We start from the raw sequence: 19,968 nt of genomic DNA on the forward strand, positions 1-19,968 counted from the left end.
CTCCGTTTTCCCGGCCCTCTGTTAGGTCGTTCGTCATTCCCAGCCCCCCTTTAAACAACAACCAACAGTAGAAAAAAGTAGCCGATTTCGAACCTGATGTTCTGTTTATAAAAAAAAATCCTTTAAGAGCCTCTTAATTTAAAATATTACCAATTGCCACTAACAATTCGTTACCAAAGCCTCCTTTCACGTGAAAACAGGTACGTTGCTGAGAAACTATTCGGTTAAAAAAAAGAACGTGTTTTTGGCAGAAACCAATTATACTGGAACTTTCATCTAACCACCTCCCTTCACGAGTATGTCAGAAAGATTAATTTAAAATATTACCATTTAAATTGCCACTACCAAAACCTGCTTTCACGTGAAAACAGGTACGTTGCTCAGAAACTATTCGGTTAAAAAAATCTAACCACCTCCTTTCACTTATATGACACGTATGGCATCAAGAGATGAATTTTTTAAATTCATTTCTTATCCCTTTAGTACTAAGTCACGAAGTTTTTTTTATTACAAAAAGCTCTCACGACATCCGTAAAGAAGAAAGCCTTGGTTATTAAAAACCTCAGGTAACTCCCATGCGTTATATTTCTTATAAATGGCCCTCTTGCATTGTAATATGGGTACAGTGCATGAAGTGATTTGATTATAAGGTATCATTAAAGACCGTAAGGTTAAAAAGGGTTTCCGTACCTGCAGACAGCGGCGGGAAGGAGGAGCCTCATGGGCTATTGACTCAGAGCCCATTCGGGCTCAAGGAATAATTGTTAAGTACAAGGTTGTTTAAACTACGCGTACATAAGAAAAAAAAAGAAAAAAAATTAGAATGGAGAAGGGCACATTATTGTAAAACTAATTATGGCCCTTTAACAAGATTGACTTTATTCTATTATAGCTTTGTTATTCATTAAAACATCAAGTATATCTGGTTTCTGCCAAAAACACGTTCTTTTTTAGGGTTACGAATGGTCCACTCAAATTTTTAACTGCTCGCTAAATTTTACCTTTGTTCGATTTGCTTGCAAAATTTAAACGAGTGCTCGTTTGCTCGTGTTCCCCAAATTTTTGCAATTGCTTGCATGCTCGCTTTCTTGTCAGTATTGCTCGAGATTTTGTGGATCCTTCTTTGGATTAAAGTAAATGTAATTCTGTATGGTGCTTAATTAATTCCTATAAATATGGCTATCAAGTGCAGTGGAAATGCACGCAATAAATGACAACGGTAAATAATAAATAAGCTAATCTAGCTATATATGGTTAAAAAGAGAAGATATTGTTACCTTGAGTTCTTCTGAGTTTCTATACCGCTCTACTCACTGGGCTTTAATTAGGCCGGTTTGGAAGCCTTAAGATTCTTCCAAAAGAGGTTGTTCTGACACGAGGATCTTGTTCCTCTTCAAATTCTTCTTCATCCACATCAGTCATGTCCCCTTCCTCAACGCCCCTTCAGGTCTGTGAACTACACTTCCCAAACGGTTCCAATCACAAGATGTTTCTCTACCTAAGCGGTGAACTCGTAATTGAATATTGGACAATCTTCGGGATCGCTTGCGTACAGGTGTGTTTTTACTTTAGGCGAAGATCTCTTAAGGTTTTGTGCAAGCTTTCCTAAAAAAAAAGGGTCCAGTGATCTCTTTGAACTTAGCGATGAGTATCACATCGTCTTTTTAAAATATTTTCTGTTTTATTTTAAAGAAAAGGATTTCCATATGGATTGCTGCAAGTGGAAAATATAAGACGTGCTCGCTGCTCGCGAGTTGTACTCTCTGAACTGCGCGCTGCTCGCGAAGCAAATTTTTTATCTCTGCTCGTGCTCGCAAGAAAAATCGCAGTGCCCGCATGCGCGCGAATGCTCGCAAAGACCATTCGTCACCCCTTTTTTTTGATATATGTCCAGGATCGATCTTGTTAGCAATCGCAAAAGTAACAAGGACTTTTGTTGCTAGCTAAAAACACCCGTGACAAATATCGCAAAAATAACAAATGTAACAAAATACCAGACTTAGAAAAAGAAGAAGCCAAGAAGGGCCCCGAAATGTCCACAAATATCGCAAAAATCGCAAAAGTAACAAGGATTTTTCTTGATTTGCCCTCTTCTGTAAGCGACACTCCTTGCTATGTATTGTAGTTGTATGTTGATAGAAGAACGAAGCATACAAAGATTGATATTACAGTATTTTGCTACTGTCAGTAATTATAAATAGTGTCACGTTTGTAACTGATGATTTCATTTCCGCGAAAATGGAACGCATTACAAAGTTACTGGACAAGAACGTATCCCAGTTAAGATAACCATTAGTATTAGGGAAAAACAGTGATGCGCGGGTGTTCTTGGCCCCTTTCTTGCCCTTCAACAATTCTTGCCTATTCTTGTTACTCTAGCGCAATTTGTGGCATTTTGCCATATTTGTTACTAAATCTTCTCACATAGCAGTAAAATTCTTGTTACTTTTGGCAATCCCTGTTTAAAAAACTATGGGTATTGCACCGCAACATTCATGTATAATGCGCGGACCTTATGACCCGTTATCTTTCCCCCCAACTGGGTTCTTGGCCATGAAAAGTGCTTTTCACATAGCAAGAAAAATTCTTCTTACTTTTGTGATTTTTGCACCATTTGCTATTTCTTCTATACTTTTCTGATAGCAGTTTTTCTTTAAATCTTTTTTGCTAAAATTGCGAAAACAATTTGCTAGCAAATTTTTGCTAACAAGATCGATCCTGGACATAATTGTTTTTTTTAACCGAATAGTTTCTGAGCAACGTACCTGTTTTCACTTGAAAGGCGGTTTTGGTAACGAATTGTTAGTGGCAATTTAAATGGTAATATTTTATATTAAATCCATCTTTCTGCATGACATACTTGTGAAGGGAGGTGGTTAGATGAAAGTTCCAGTATAATTGGTTTCTGCCAAAAACACGTTCTTTTTTAAACCGAATAGTTTCTGAGCAACGTACTTGTTTTCACGTGAAAGGAGGTTTTGGTAACGAATTGTTAGTGGCAATTTAAATGGTAATACTTTAAATTCATCTTTCTGACATACAGTACTTGTTTTGCTCCTTTTTACTAAGGGGAAATGTCCTGTCTACTACAAGTTCATTTTTTAGGTTGCGCAAGCAAATAGACAACTTATGTCATCAAAGATGTTGGTAATCAAATGATCAAAACCGAATTAAATTATTTTTCCCATTATGAGAATGAAAGATTAGATAGTTGAACGAAAATTGGTTTTTGCAACACTTTTGATTCTTCTTTTTAAATTTACTTTGTTTTTGAAGTCCAGAGTGTTTCTGATCAAAATTCTTTTACAAATGTCATTAGATTTGTTAGTACTGAAATAATGATAACGGAATTCAATTTCATCTTTTTAATGCTTCTCCCATTAAAATAGTAAAGTAGTGCATTAAATTAGATTCTGTTCTTTTTTCATTAACAATATTCTTGAAGTCTGAGGGTTTCTTAGCAAAATTGTTTTGTACATGCTACTAGATTTGTTAGTAATGAATTAACCATAAAGGAATTCACATAAATGTAGGTGAGAAAACAGGAAGTGCTTGTCATAAGCTTGTGTCTCCTCCTTGCTCTAGCTCATCCACATTGGGTAAGTGAAACGGTTTACTATCCGGTTAAGGTGTATACGTTGTTTTAGTTAAATTCTCAACTCTAAAACTAAATGGCCCAGCTTGTTTTTACTTAACATAATGTTACAGTTTTTTTCTGAGGTAGGAAAAAAGGAAATAGAAATTTGGGGTCCGTGTTGTTTTCGTCCATTTGATTTTCATTCAATATTGAAAATTGAAAATCAAAACTTCGCGATCGTGATTTTCAATGTTTGATCCTCAAAAAGTGAAAATCAAAAATTTAAAATCTCAATTTTCAATGTTTGTTACTAAGAAAGGTAAAATTGAACATCATACTTCAATATTTTGAAAATCAAAAACTAAAAATTGAAAATGGCCAGTTAGTGGTTTTAACTTTTTGTTTTCAATTTCCTCCTCCCAAGATTCAAGCTATTAAAAATTCAAACTTAACAAAGCAATTCATGTGTAGCAAATTCTGCAAGAGACAGTGTTACTGCTGGTGAAATCCAAAATAAAAATCGTTTTTTGATTTTCGTATTTATGAACAACAAAATTGCCAACCGACCAAAAATACCTGTTATGGAAGGGGAGGGTAAAACCGGAAGTGCGCGACTGCAAAGAAGGCAGCGGTCGTCTTGAAGAGAACGAGGGTTCCGTGTCTTCGTCGCGCTTTCTTTAGAGGAAATGTTAACTCAACGCAATCTAAGACCTGCCTGTATCATGGCCGAGACGTTTTCAAAGAAATGAGCTGAATGTTTTTTCACTGGTAGTACGCTTTTGTTGTAACCTTGCAGCTTTACGCTACGCAGGGGAGAGCGTTTTAGATGAGGGACTGCGGACTGCAAACTGCGGACAACGGACTGCAGACTGGGTGTACATAAAACACGGACCAGATATATAATGCGAACTACGTGCCATGTTTTGGTCTAATAATATTGTCACTCGACCGTAACCGTGTATAAAACTCCTTTAATGTTGTTGTTAAAGTGAAGACTATGTTGGCTCTAACAAGAAAATCTTTTAGAGATCTTTTCCTTGGAATCAGCAACATTGGCGCGAGTGTTTTTTGCCTGTAATAAGGTGCTAGTGTCTTCTTAGAATCTTTTTGAGAATCGGAGTTGCAAGATTGAAAGTCGTTACAAACGGCAAAATACGCTTTTTTGATGTTTGGGTTTGCTAGCAGAGGTCTCTCACGACGACGTGAGAGACCTCTGCTAGCAGGGAAGATTCGAAGCGGACTTCGGTTAGGATTGTTTCCACAAGATCCCGGAGGTAGCCTCGTTCTGTAAGGCGAGTTACGAATTCTTTCTTCTTTAACTCCAATTATTCCATAACCGAGTTTGTTCTAAATAAGCGCAAGGCTTCTGTTCCCGCCAAATATTTTCTGGTTTTTCGTATTTCCCAGGTATTTCCTATCGAACCCTTTGTAGTTTCGTTTGCGTTATTATCTTATAGTATTTGTGGTTTTTGCCGCGGATATACCTGCGTACGTACGATTTACAAACAAAGAAATCTACTATCCTTTGTATTAGTTAGCATTGTCGAACGTGCTCAAGAAACTTTTTCAGTTCTAGTCAACGTGTCATCGTGTTAAGATCCTGAAAGTAAGGCTCAACATCAACGCTGTGAAATCCCTAAAGCGGACACAGAAGTAAGTCTTTTCTCTTTCTGCATGAGATGTTACGTTTTATAAAGCCTTTTTGCATCGTATTAATGAAATCCAAAGTTTGTTTTCGTAGTTTTAAGGTAGTTTCTAGTTAATCTAACTATAGTTTTCGCTGTATTTATTTCTTAGTTTTCGAAAGCGCTTTGTACATCGTTTTCTTCGTCTATATCTCCTAATCATCGCTTCGCTTCACATCGCCTCTTTTCAACATTGTTAACGTCTCATCGCTTCGCTTCAATAAACTTTGTTTACATCCTTATCGTCGTGAGCATCATTATTGTAGCGAAACTTCTTAAAGCGCGTCAAGAATTTTCTGTCTAAACGTGGGATTATTAAAACGATCATCCTGTGAGTAACGTTTCGAGCTCACAGCTTCTCCATATGGAAAGCCCTTCTTAACGCTGAGAGGGTAAAATGAGGAGAAATGCGTATTTTGAAACGTGTCTGTCGGCTTAAGAGGTCTCAAAATGTGTTTGAATGAATCTCGGTCCTTTAAAAACTTCAGTGTCAAGGAAAACAATCTGTTTTGATGACAGCTCGAGTGTAAAATTTATTGTTGTGCGGAAAGCTGAATTCGTGAAATCATTAAAGTTGTTGATTTCGGTTTCAGGAAGAGTCCACACTGGGAATATGCCTAAATCTCTTCCAGAGAAATGGTTTGTAAGGGCTCGCATGTAGTAGTTGTTTATCAAAGTGAGCCACGAAAATGACCGAGAAAGCATGAATTTGAATTAGTTTTCTCTTAAGATAAGTCACATTAAGTCCTCCAAATATATATGAAGTAGGTAAATTTGACTCATAATGCTCTTCGTAATGGCGACAAACGATTTCGATTTCCTCATCTTGGAGAGTGTTAGTGCAGAGAGAACACATGTCCAACGTAGCTCAAATAGAGTACCGAAGTGATGACGTCATAAAAATGAAATTTGTGAAATTATGGGATTTGTTAAGATATTCTGAAAGAACAACGTCAAAGACACCTACTCGCCAAAAATTAGCAATTCGGGGCAAATTGTCCCTGAGATATTAGCCCAGTTATGCTGTGACGACTCCATACATATCCTTCTAAATTTGGCTTGGTTCATAAGATTAGGAACCAGGTAAGATTTAGAAGGATTTGTATGGAGTCATCGGAGCATAACTGGGCTAATATCTCAGAGACAATCTGCCCCAAATTGCTAATTTTTGGCGAGTAGGCGTCTTGGACGTTTTTCTTTCGGAATATCTTAACAAATCCCATAATTTCACAAATTTCATTTTCTATGACGTCACACTTCGGTACTCTATTGCTTCACCTGGAAGTGGCGTGTTTTCAATGAAAGTGTTACACTTTCATTGAAAACTGACCTATTTCCCTTGGGAAATTTTTTGGAATTTTGACTCCCTAAAGTCCCTTTTCCTGGGTTTCTGAGTAATTCAGACAAGATATTCACTGACTGTCCAAGCCATTTTCCAGATCTATCTTAAAAAGTTTTTTTTTAAAATCAAAAATATATTTATTATACGAAGAATCTGACCGATTTCCATAAAACGGTCGAAACCGGTGTAGATCCGCGCCTGGTGTATAAAGTGTGTAGTGTCGTTGATGTAAAACTCTTGTTTTTGCGCGATTGGTCTTTTAAAAGCGAGTGCTAGTGCGATCTGTGGCGGCCACCGCTACCAGAGACGATTGGTCTGATCTGCCGACAGGAAGAGTTTTATGTATTTTGGTCATCGTGAAAAACTATGGTATTCTTGGTGGCTTTGGCTAAACTGAGCCACTTCTAATTCATTTGTCATTTCATTATAATTGTTATGACTTTTGTGGCTGTTTCGGATACAATCGGTTCATCTTAGATTCTAAAACTGGTCTTGCTATTTAAACAGGTCTTGTCAAGACGCTATGAGGGTAGGCTTGAACTTTCTTATGAGAAATGCCTCGTATAGGCGTAGATTTGGGGGTAGTTTTCACTCTTAATAATCTTGACTTCGATGCCTTTATAGTCATTGTTCTGGCAGGCGATAGAATAGATATTCCCGCGCGGAATGTAGCGAATTTGTTTAAGCAGTTTAAGTTTGAGGCCTCATTTGAACATTTTAATTTTTTAATTACTGCATCATGCTGCTGAAGGACAACCTGAACAGATTATCATTTTAGAGTGTTTTGAGGTAATGTATTGGTTGTTCTTTTCCCTCTGTAAAAATCCTTGCCTCTTTTGGTTTGCATGTGACGTAATCAAAATTTTAAACTAAGAATCATGATCAATCCTTGGGGGACTTAAGGCCCAGTTCAGACGTCGTGCTTCTGCCGTGCCGAACTAAATTCACGAATTAAGTTCGACAAAAGCACGGCGTCTGAATCAAACTTTTGAATTAAGTTCGGCAAGCAATTAAGTTCGACAAGCGCTGCCGTGCTACACGGCTCTGGCACGGCAGCGATTCAAACGTCGTGCTTCTGCCGCGCTAAACAAAATTCATAAATTATATTGATGTATTTTGGCGAGATTGCGTTCCCACGGGGAGTTGGGACAAGAATTGTTACGAGGCATCAGTAAATCCTGAATTTGGTTCGACTCTGGCACGACGTCTGAATCAAAGTTGTTTTGCTGCCGTGCTATTGTCGAACCAAATTACAATTAAGTTCGGCACGGCAGAAGCACGACGTCTGAACTGGGCCTAAGTATCATAAGAGCATATATGATCACTTAACTTTTTTGAAGTTTTCATTCTGATGGCACAGTTTGTTTTGTGAATAGAGCACTTTTGAATGTTAAAACCTTTGGGTCACACTAGACTAAAATGGCGGCCAAGAAGCTAAACTCTTGAATACATGTATTAATTCTTGCTTTAATAGCAAAGCCCATTATGACACGTTGGTCCCCCTCGGATTGACCCCAACATGGTCTCTTCCGTAAAAAGCTCTATAAATTTGGGTAAAAAGTTTCTCCGGCAAATATGCTTCAAATATCTATCTCGCGTATGAAAGAGCCGCACAGACCTGAATCTATGCCAGACGCATGCATATGTGATCTTCTTTTTATCTCTCAGATTCCTAAATATCTGTGCTGTATGGTTTTGGTTTTTGTTTTTAAAGGCGTTTTGTAAAAATCGGAAACTGAAAAAAGCCTGGTGAAGCTATTTTTAAATATAACAAAAAGACTTAAACGCCAGAGCCTGAAAGTTAATAGGGAAAATAATCAAGGTGCATGCACTTGAGATACAAACCGTTGTCGCAAATTGTTTCTTGAAACTGCCGCTACAACGATCACGTTACACGATGCAAAATTGCCAACTACAGAATCATCTTTAATAATTAACAAAGAACTGCGAGCGTGGCATTTCAAACTTATCAATGCTATTATGCAGAGGGGTGCTAAGATTATTCATATGGCCATAGTCTAGGAAGTTCCCTTTTAAGGTACATATCTCCATACTAAACTTTTTTATGCTATGGTAGCTAAGGGTGATGCTTATCTACCCTTGCAGTGCACAACAACTTTATGGCCTTTTTCCAGTTAAATCACAGAAGTTAAAACCTCTCAGAGTTATTATTGATTACAAAGGAGCGTACTTCTTTTAGTTTCAGGTTTTTAAATCTTTCTGTCGTCAAAGAAGACTGGAAGATGAATTTGCTTTTTATCGTGGTTCCTAATATCCTGGCTGTGGGTTATGCTACGCCGGACCATGAAGAAGGATTGGAAGTTGAGGATCCTGCAATCCGAGGATGGCGTAAAGGTGATCACACAAAAGGGGTCCAAAGGCTACTCCTACAAGGAAACTTTGAAGTTTAAGCGTTCTGAAATTGAAAGAAACGCAACTAAAACTAATATTCGTTGGTAGATAGTTACAACTAACAGTGACGGAAAAATTTTTAGCTGGTCTTTAGCTCAAAATTTGGCATCTCGGCCCAACATCACAGTTCTTTGGCGACACTTAGCTGGAGTTTTTAACGACACAGGTCTTGATGAAACGAGCCAATTGACCAGGAAAGAAAAAAATGGACAAGAGACAGTTTTATGAAAATGTAATCACAGAAGTTTGCCAAAATGTTTCAGAATAATAAATGAGGGTCTCAATGGTTTTAACCGTCAGACGTCAAACGGCCTAAAATTTAACCGTCAACCGTCAGAAAAGGTTAATTTTTTACCTTCAACCGTCAAAAATACAGAGTAAAACAAACCGTCCAAACGTTTCAAGGTGCCTTAAAATTCCGAAAATAAGCCCCTCCATGTATAAGCCACTCCAAATATAAGCCCCCCAAACCGATAAAGCAAAAACCCTCTGTTAAATCGCTCCTCCAAATATAAGCCCCCCGGGCGGCTTGTACTTGGAAAATTGCCCTCAAATACAAAGTAAAACAAAGCAAAAACGATAAATTTTCTTCCAACTGTAAGACTAGCCCTATAGATTTTGAAACGCAAATTTCCCTCCTTAGATAAACTCCTCCGGATATAAGCCCCTCCAAAAATAAGGCCCACAAAAAGGGCCTTTGAAATGATAAGCCCCGGGGCTTATTTTCGGAATTTTACGGTATTTCAAATCTCACTATTTCAGCTAATCTTTACGAACTTCTGCGTCCCGATAAATCTCTTAACTGTAAAAACCTAGCCCCGATTTTGCTTTAAAATCCCGGATCCTGAGGGTTATTTTTGGCATCCCGCCTCCAGCCCATACTTTCAATCCCGTGATCCCGACCCAAAATTTCGTGCAATCCCGTAATCCCGAGGGTTATTTTTGGCATCCTACCTCATGGGCATACTTCCAATCCCGAATCCCGAAAAAAACAATTGGGGACCCTCTCTAGAGGCATTACAACACCTTACAACTTGCTTATATCTAAAAACGTTTCGAAGCGGTTGTGTGTGAAAGGCCAAGGCAACCTCCAAAACACGACAGTTAATAAAATGAGTACAAAAGTTCTTGTTTACTGAAACTCTTGGGCTAAATTTCCATTAAATAACTGTAAAATGTCAAAAGCTCTTAAATTTAACCGTCAACCGTCAAAATTGGAAAAATAACCGTCAGCAGTCAAAGCTACCACCCCACTGAGACCTCAGAAGTAGCTGAAGAGCTACTGACGTGGAAGGGTTCGGTTCCCAGTCTGTGTAGGTACCGAGGCACAGATTACGCACAACAAAAGAAACAATATAGCCAAACAATAAAGCCCTGAGGAGAACTCTATTGTTTGGGTTCTTTGATTCCTTTGTGATGACGGTACCTGCAGAAAGACCCAGTGCATGGTTCTGTCTCCCGAAAGTGTTTTGAAAAATCGAATAAAAAACCTTGGTAGTAGACACAGTCCACTCTTCTCTAGGCTCCTTCCTCCCAAGGTAGGTGTAAGACACTAATTTATTATTTTACAGGCATGCGCAATACCTGTGTGAGACTGAACCAAGGGGCCAAGTGCATCAAAAGAGGTTCACCCTGTCCAAGTGGTACTGAAGCGTGCGGTGATAAGTTCTCCTGTTGGAGGAGAAACAGAAGATGCTGCTGCCCGAAACCTGAAACGACGACTGAGCCGACGATTATGCCGACGACTGCGCCGAAAGGTAAATTAAGGCCTGGTTCTATATAGTAATGATAATTGATAATGTGTCTTTATTGTTCATTAGATAAAAATACGTATCTAATTAAATTTACAAGAAAAACAAGAGAGAATGATTAAAAAGTTCAGATGAATACAGTAGAACAAGGAAGTATAAAAAGATTTAAAATGTTAAAAAAATATACATATCACTATACATAGAATTATCATAAAACATCGTATTTAAAAACTAATCTATTTACATACGTATTTTTTTAAACGTTCGGCATTTACCTTGGGCCTATGGTAGCCTGAGATCATGCCCTCTCCCTATTATCCCTTTATGTCTTTTTTTTTTTCCCTCTCGAGCCAAAGAACCAAAAAAAAAAAACGCCTGATCTCAGGTTAGGCCTATGGTAGCCTTTACGTCTTAGGTCGTACTTTTAGGTTAAATCGATCTTCTCTTGTGTTATTATCACTTGTGTTTCTTAATAAGCTCATTTTACAAGAATCAAAGTTAATGGTATCTGAGAGGAATAGCGAATGGAAAAATAAACCAAAATAGGAAAACTGATGAAACGAATCTTCGTGGCGATCAGTTGCCATGGATATCAGCTGATTTGCTGGGTGAAATTTCGCACCGAAACAAATTATTCAAGCGCCACAAGCGACATCCTGCCTCTACTTCTTGGGATGATTACAAACGGCAACGTAACAAGGTTACTTCGCTAAAGCGTAACGCTTTGAAAATGTTCTGCTGTGACACTTGCCTGAGTGCTAAACATCCGGGCGAATTTTGGAGAAAAATGAAGCCCCTTCTGGTAACTAGTTCTGGTAAAAACATACAAGGCGTCATCCTCGTTGACGGCAGTAGTGTTGTTTCCGACTCTAGGTGTGTAGCCGAAGTCTTTAGTGATTACTTTACCAATAATATTCAGGTAGAGCATAGATCTGACAATGACTAGACTGACCATCCTAGTATTAAGGCATTAAGCAACCGACGTTTCTCAAGCGAGTTTAATTACTCCCTAGTTAGTACTTCATATGTCCGTAACCTTTTGGACTACCTTGAATCCGAGAAAGACAGTTGGGGTAGATGTCATTTCACCACGACTCTTGCGTTTGGGATCCTCAGTTCTTGCCGAAGGGGTGACTAATTTGATCAGTTTCGGTATACTGAATCGCTCTTTGCCGTCTGGAAACAAGACCGCCTCACTCCTGTCTTAAAACGGGGGATTGACACAGACAAAGCAAACTACCGCCATGTCTCAATATAAGGGAGCTTTAGCAATGACGACGGCGACAGCAGAGAGAACGTCACAAAAGCATGCAAAAGGTTTGATTAGCAAAACAACAACTTTGCACATGCATCACGCTTTTTTGTACATTTCTTTGCGGTCACTGGAAGACTACGGCGTGAAAATCCCTAATTTCACCTTTTATGGAGGACGTACTATGACAAGCGACAACGAATTTTTTTTCCCTTTCAAAACTTGAGTGTGGTCCCCAAGAAATTAACTCCAGGGAAATTCTCCTACATTTGACATTTTCAGGAAATTGGAATAAGCGCGACAAAATTTGAAAAAGCGCGAATTCATTTCAAAAGTGACGTTTTCGCTGCCGTCGCCGTCGACAATGCTAAAGCTTTCTATTAACGTCGCTATCGAAGGTGTTTGAGAAAGTTATTTATGACCATAACGTTTTGTCCTCCAACTTATCTGGAATTATGAAAACCCATTCTTGCTGCACTGCACTGCTAAAAATGACTGAAGATTGGAGGAACATTATTGATAAGAGGGAAGCTGTAGGGGCGCTCGCTGTAGACTTCAGCAAAGCGTTTGACGCAAGAAACCACCGCCTTCTGCCCGCGAAATTGAAGACCTAATATGGCGGCTCTCTTCACATGCCTTGGAAATCACGTCCACTTACCTGCTGGGTCGTCAACAATGTGTCACATTAGAAGGCGTATGCTCTAACTTCAAAACAGTCAAAACTGGCGTTCCTTAGGGTTCACTATTAGGGGCGCTGCTGTTCAACATTTTCATTAATGACTCATGGGCTATTGACTCAGAGCCCATTCGGGCTCGAGGAATAATTGTTAAACATCCAATCTCTTGAAAACGAACCTAGCGAAATTTGCAGCCGTCTGAGTGAAAATTGTCAAAAGGCAGGTTTTTTGCGCCCTATAAGATCGAAAATCACACTAGCGAAGGAAAAGGACAGGAGAAAAAGAAATAGCGAGGAAGAGGAAATGAGGAGAGGAGAAAAAAAAAAGCAAAGGTTTTTCATATTGGAAATAGTTTTTGACGGACAAAAAACTGTTTGACGGAAGAGGTCTATTTGGCGGTAACGTTTTCAAAAATCCATCTAGATATATGTACAATTTATTGAGTATGTGTTGCCCGACAGTTTTTATTAAGTGCCAAGAGAAATTATTTTTTTAGGTGGTATATTCCAGTTCAACCAAGCAAAAGTCTCGTTAAGCGAGGCTGTGGGTAGTCGTGACATCTCAGTTGTGATCGAAAATATTGGAAATATCCAGTTTGGTGCTAATTTGAGGTGAGAAAACCGTTATTGAACTGCTAACCTTATGTAAGATTCTCATATATTATCTCGCAGCCACAATTTTATAAATCACCACAAACCGCAACTGACGGCAAACTTAATAAGCCGCTTTTTTGCAAACTGACTGAAATCACCATAGAGTTCAGCACTATCTCTAGACAGACCACAGGGATCCCACACAAACTGTGTGTCTGTTGAAATCTTTGAATTTAGAGGAAATTATAATCATATTATCGTAATATAATGCGATGAATTCTCATATATAACATCAAAATAAACTTCTTTTTACCTGAAATGTTGTATATTATCTTTCTTGCAGCTGAAAACGACGAATGATAGCGATTTGAAGGGCATTCAACGTTTACCTGAGCGTATGATAAAACCCTTCAAATCGCTATAATTCTTCATCTTCAGCTGCAAGAACTTTTCGTGAGCCGAACCTAATTCGAATGAACGCCGACCCAAATCATTTAGATCGACTGAATTGAGTCAGACACCGATCTTAATCCCAGCCCGACAAAATTCTAGATTAAATAAGGCGATCCTAATAGGCCATTTTCGAGTTCCAAAAAATCTCACTTTCAAAACGAGGCTCAGTGCGAAACCTTTGTTGTGAAAATGAGTTTTATTTGCATCATAATTAAAAATCATTTTCATATCAATGGCTTCGCACTTAGCCTCGCTTTGAAAATGAGATTTTTTGGAACTCGGAAATGGCCTATTAGAAGTAGTAGGTTCGGCTCATGAAATGTTCGGCGTTTGAACCGGGTCTAAGAATTCTATTATCGTTTGCTTCACCAGGAATTGAGTTGAGTTCTCTTTTTAAAGACATTTTTCTTAAATATGGCTTCTTTTTTGGTTTTAGTCTAAGCTTGGAGGACGTAAACGCCACTGTTTTTCTGGACTACCTACCAATTTCGCCATCGCAGTTTCCAAAGAGCTTGGTTTTCCCAGCCGGTGTTACGTCTATAGAGGAAATTCTTACATTTGAAATTATCAACGACGCGGCCCCCGAAGAGGATGAGGTATTTAAACTGGAGTTATCACTTGACGGCACATCTCAATCCACTGCTACCATAGGAAACCAGGACACTTTAATTGTCGTTATCAAAGATGACGATCCAATAGAAAGTGCCGTAAGTGATGAGTATAAGTGGTTTTCAAGGTGATTTAGAAGCAAACACCTATTGTTCTAAAATCCACATTGAATTGCTTTCTGAGTTTTTCGAAAACAAGCCAGGATTTTCCAAATGTAATTTTGGTACTATTGCTGTTATTATGAAAAGTATGTATGCGAGTAGATACCGTGCAGTGCAGGTCGGCAAGGCAAAGTACTGTACCTCATAAATCAGTAGTAAAGCTGTTTATTAAAAGTTATTAAAAGAGAATAAATGAGCATCCAAATGATACGTGCGATATCCTGACAGATTGATAGTAAAAAAATAATCTATTATACTTGATGTGAGACCGTTAAAAGGGCTTAGGATGTTACCTCAGTAATATAGGCGGGCGGTCAGGCGGGCGAGGGCCGAGAAATCGCGAGGAGATTGGGGCAGGAACAACGCTCGTTCGCGCGCGTTTTTGCGTAGTGCTCCCGACAAAACCGCCATGTTACTACGTTAAATATGGCCACCCCACACGAACGACTAGGTCTGCATGATATGGCCTAACAGTGATCATATTACAGGGCCCGAGCAGGAGGCAGGGCAAGGGGCCTTTTCCCACTCTTTACACTGTTTGAGCCAAATGCACAATTATTCGCCAAAAATTAAGATTTCGATTTGATGCTATACTAAGGATCTGGTAGATAAGTGATAAGTGATTTTGTAGATGAAAAGATGCATCATTATAATTAATTTGTAAACGAAACGGCAGAAGTGTGTTTCCATGTACCAAGCATATTTGTTCGGTGATTTTTTTTGCGCCAGGAATTTCATCAGCTGTTTCATGAGTAGTTTTTGCGTGAGAGTGAATTACCAACAACATAGAGCTGAGGCGATTAAAGTTTTCATTACATATACCCTACGGAACTGCTACATAACGACTGAAAAATGTCATAAAATTGCAGCTTAAATCGCCGCTTAAATTAATTTCAGCAAAAATCGCTTAAAGGTGCACGAAGCCTGTGAAACGGGCGTTAACGAAGCCATGTTCCTTGTGCCTGTAAACAGAGGATACTCTTTCTCAAAATCAACTGTCCTACAAAATCATCAGTAAGTAGCCTCTGCTTGCAGGGTCAGTGTTTGGTAAACACACCTCACGGGAAATCATGAAATTTAATTGGTCTGTTCTTATTCCAAGACTGATGGAACTTACCGACCTTTGAAGACATTACAATTTTTATAGTTACTAATAAATACGCTGTGGAAAGTAAGAGCCGAACAAAATGAAGTATTCTTTCTTTGGTTTTTCTTTTTGTGTCAGTTTTGGTTGAATGGGGATGTACATAATAATCACATTATCTGAATCATGCAACCAATGTTTCGCAGGGTTTTGTTAATGGAAGGCTTTTTTTAAGATGAGGTAGATTTTCTGAGAGGAAGATAAGGTTTACCACCACACATCCTAGCTAACATCCTACATAATCCCATCCGCAATCCAGTAACACCTAGAGGCACATTGCAGGGGCGGATCCAGGCTTTTTTTTTTCAAGGGGGTACACCACTAAGGAATGTCGTAGCTGACTGGTGATGTAAACAAATTTTAATAGCGAACACAAAGAAGAAGGCTTTTGACTAGGTAATAGCGTAATGTGAACTGTTGAGAATACACACTTATCTCCATATTTTGCAGAACACCAGTTGTACTAGAAAGTCATCTCGGGGGGGGGGGGGGGGGGAATGCACCGCCTGCACCCTCCCACTAGATCCGCCACTGCATTGATGTAAACTGATAAACAAGGAATCAGCATACTGGGATTGGAAAGCAGAAAAAAGAGCAACAGGAATTTCAGGCTGTTTCTCAAAAAGAGGAAAACTCACTGCATTCATCTTTTTGGTGATAATATGAATTCGTTCTTTGTTAGAGGACATATTTTGATCATAGCATTCTTATAAAAGCTACAACAGATCAATCTGAACAAGCACTGATATGACCTTGGATCACCCATACCCTGCCTTTGTACGCTCTCAAGTTTAGCGACCCCGCACTTGAAAAACTGTTGCGTGGGGCCTGTATTAATAATTTCACTGTCTCAGTAGCTATGTCACAGGCAATTCAGTGGCATACGGTATGAGAACCAGGCTTTATCCCACACACTTGAAAAAATCTTTAGAGGAGAAGCCAAGCAGCTTCTGAGAAGTCATCGTGGTGTAGAGTTTAGATTGAAAATAACACTGATATTTGCAAGCTCAGGGTTTTCACTCTGCAGATGGCTGATCCAGGACCTGAGAACATCTTCACTGGCATCAGGTTGGCTCATACAAATAGCAACAATATTTCCTGAAGAAAGAGAAAACAGTTTAAAGATGGCTATCATACATTTCAATATTCAAAACAGCTCCCTCAGAAAAAGGGAGAAGTAGAATGCCCAAGCAAATGCACTGCATTTGCTTGGGCAAATCAAGTCTGAGCTACTTTTTAAAATTGAGGAGAAAACGTTTTGGTAAAGACCCTCTACAATAGTATTCATTATTATTCATTCAAATTATTTTGCCATTTCTGATTGGATCAAAGCCCCTGCCTAATTCTTCATAACCAACCAGTGTTGACCAAATTTGTAAGATGTGAGCACTATAGCATTGATTTGATATTACATTGGCTTGGAAACGAGGTTAATTGATGGTATATTTGCCTGGAAATGAGGCTGCATAGGCAAAAGACCATCAATCAGCCTCACTTCCAGGCCTTCCCCTTGTGAGGTAACGGTCTCCTTGATCTGCATAATATGATTCTTCACATCATACTCAGCCTCCTTCAATAATAATGGCTAAATATACCTTTTTCAATGATTTACAAATGAAGCAACCATGTAATTTTGGCTGTGCTATAGGGCAAATAAAAATGAACAGAAAAATGATATGGACAATTACTTTTATGGTCAAATAAACTGGCCACAACTTTAAGCCAAAGAAAAAAGTTGCCTGAAATACAACATCATTGGGCCAATTTTACTTCCAAGGGTGCCTATCTCACCTTCTCCACTTTCATTATCAAGTTCTGCATCAGCTCTCAGGGTAAAGAAATGTCTTTGAAGTCTTCGTACCCAAATAAAGAAGGGTCCTTCAACGTATAAAGCTTTGTCTGACTTGTAGTTTCTCAAAAATTTCTTCTGGTCTGCTGTCTGAGCACTAACCAAAAACTCTTTTTCCTTGTTATCAGTATTGTCCTGGAACCCAAAATTAAATAGTTCATTGACTTGGTTCTTTTACTAGAACACACAAATTATTATGGAGTCATGCAATGTGTAACTTGGTCTGTCAGCAATACTCTCATTTGCTATTTTTGTTAGGGGTTACTTCAATAAAACGTTTACAAGTGTAGTTTACAAGGGTAGCCATTGTTTTCAAGTGTAAAAACAATAGCTAAACTTGTAAATTACACTCATAAAAGCTTTATTAAATTGACCCCAGTATTTCACAAATGGTAATATGAATATTGGTATGGAAATATTTTACACTGTTGAGCATAAAATGGCAAGAGCACTTTTACAAATATTTAGCCTTATGGGCATCCCATAATCACTGCTATGCCTTTTGCTCCCCCTTAGCTTGCAGGTTTAGAATCCCCACTGGCATACTACCAAAATCACTAAACTGTTCTAAGCACCACGAGAAGAAAAAAAAATGTCTGAATGTCTCACGTACCCATTCTGAGTACCCTGTTTCATCATGATACTCTTCCCAATTTTAGAATGGTGATAACAACAGTTTTAATGGTTGAAATGATCATGAATGCTAAAGGAGAACTTTTTTACAAGGCAAACCACAAAAGATGTGAGATCACTAATATCATTGATAACATTTCGGGCAGAGGTGGAGATCAGGGGCGTAGCCAGTCCACAGGTCTGTAGGTCCAGACCTACAAATTTTTGGTTTGATCACTCTACCGCTTGTAATAAATTATGCGTAATTGTTGGGGTGAGCTAAAAAACTTAAGAGCTCAAAGTGTTGGTGAGGTCAGTGCATACTAGTCATACATGCCATTTTCACGATATGTGGAAATGAAAGTCAGCCAGGCCTACAAATAGTCAAAAAGCTGGTTATGCCGCTGGGGTTGTTTCAACAGAATTCTATCCTGGCAGTTCTAGAGCATTTAAACCACAAACTGTTATCATTGCCTTAATATGGTGGAACTGGGAAGGAAAATCACATAACCAAACAGGGCACTCAGAAATTCAGTCAACTATTCAAAAATTCAATATATGCAGAAGATCACTTTTTCTGGGTGCTAACAGTTTAGGGATTTTAGTAGTACAGGATGTCACGGATTCAAATTTGGGACTCATAGAGTCTTTTCCCTGTGCTTGTGAAATGATTTGTCTAATCCTTAAATAGGGTCAGAGTTTAAGACCCTTGGTGGAACACACCTATCCAAAATAAAAGGGAGTACCCAGCCAAGGATTAAACCCTGCCAGTACCTTGAAGATAGTTATAATCTGTTCATCTTTGGTCATTCTGGTAAGTGCAAGTTTGCTAAGCTCTGTATCACTTTCAGGTAGCACTTTTGGATAAGGATTGGGGAACATTTCCTCCAACTTGTGATACCAATAAATCATCCTGCGACACTTCTGCAGTGGTTGACTAGCATGGCCAAAGATTTCATATAAAATGTCGTAAGTGTCCTCATTGGGAAGCAGCCAGTGATCTTCCATTTCCGTCAAGATTTCTAGCGCAAGCTCAGCCTGAGGATGCTTCTTTGCCCAGATGGCATCGAAAAGAGTCCTGTTGTTATACCTCCCTCTGGGAAATACATCAAGGAGCCTGTTATAAGTCTCAACATCCTTCTCAATACCAAACTCTTCCATGTAAACCACAGCAGTTTTTAGAAATTCCATATGTCCCCTCCTTGTGCGATCTTTTGCAAGAAAGTCATCGATTATGTCAAAAAAGCTTTCTTTTGATTTCTCAATTGAAGCAGCCCTTTCAAACGATGCAACGTGCTTTGATAACGCAGCTTTCACAGATTTCACTTCACTTGGCTTCACCTTCATGTGAATAATTTTATTTCTTGCTGCGTCTTCCGCTCTTATTTTAGCAAGTCTATCGGCTTGATCTTTTACAGTATTATATTGCTCCTCATACTGATCATATAAACTCCTCGCCGAGTAGATCTGCCTTCGATGGGCCAGGTATTTCCAGTGTTGAGTTCGAAGGCTGCTTGCAGCACAGATTGGATCATTGACAAACCGTCTCAAGATTGTTGCTACATTCCGAGCTCGTTGCATTATATCGTGAACTTTTTTTAAACACCACAAATTTTACAAAAATTGGCCAATAAGCCGAAGAAACAGTTTCTAAGATCACAGGATCTTGTCACTTTCGTCCACCATTTTGAATTTCAACCAAAAATTGCTTTGGAGGGTAGAGTGGGTAATGTTCCATTCAAGGACTGTCGGTGTGGGGTACTTAGGGTGGTTTCTTGTTTCCTCTCCGTATTGCATTCAGAACGACTTTCACTTTCCCTTATAAGTGAGAATCATTCTCTACGGTGGCTT

General features: G+C 38.8%; 2 protein-coding genes across 2 annotated transcripts; one reads left to right on the forward strand and one right to left on the reverse strand.

Annotated features, from left to right (window-relative positions):
- The first annotated feature begins 8,810 nt into the window (after positions 1 to 8,810).
- LOC140941236 (uncharacterized) lies at positions 8,811 to 14,720 on the forward strand. The gene is made up of 4 exons (XM_073390214.1): positions 8,811 to 8,959; positions 10,588 to 10,773; positions 13,193 to 13,307; positions 14,179 to 14,720. Exons 1-4 carry the CDS (start codon positions 8,848 to 8,850, stop codon positions 14,480 to 14,482), a joined length of 717 nt encoding a protein of 238 aa, XP_073246315.1. The 5' UTR covers positions 8,811 to 8,847; the 3' UTR covers positions 14,483 to 14,720.
- Positions 14,721 to 16,304: 1,584 nt separating this feature from the next.
- LOC140941735 (evolutionarily conserved signaling intermediate in Toll pathway, mitochondrial-like) lies at positions 16,305 to 19,804 on the reverse strand. Its single transcript, XM_073390749.1, has 3 exons — positions 18,892 to 19,804; positions 17,448 to 17,640; positions 16,305 to 16,754 (listed from the first exon to the last, which is right to left on the reverse strand). Exons 1-3 carry the CDS (start codon positions 19,696 to 19,698, stop codon positions 16,615 to 16,617), a joined length of 1,140 nt encoding a protein of 379 aa, XP_073246850.1. The 5' UTR covers positions 19,699 to 19,804; the 3' UTR covers positions 16,305 to 16,614.
- Between the last annotated feature and the right edge of the window lie 164 nt (positions 19,805 to 19,968).

Source organism: Porites lutea, chromosome 6 (assembly GCF_958299795.1).
Source record: "Porites lutea chromosome 6, jaPorLute2.1, whole genome shotgun sequence".
In the NCBI taxonomy this organism is placed as follows: domain Eukaryota; kingdom Metazoa; phylum Cnidaria; class Anthozoa; order Scleractinia; family Poritidae; genus Porites; species Porites lutea.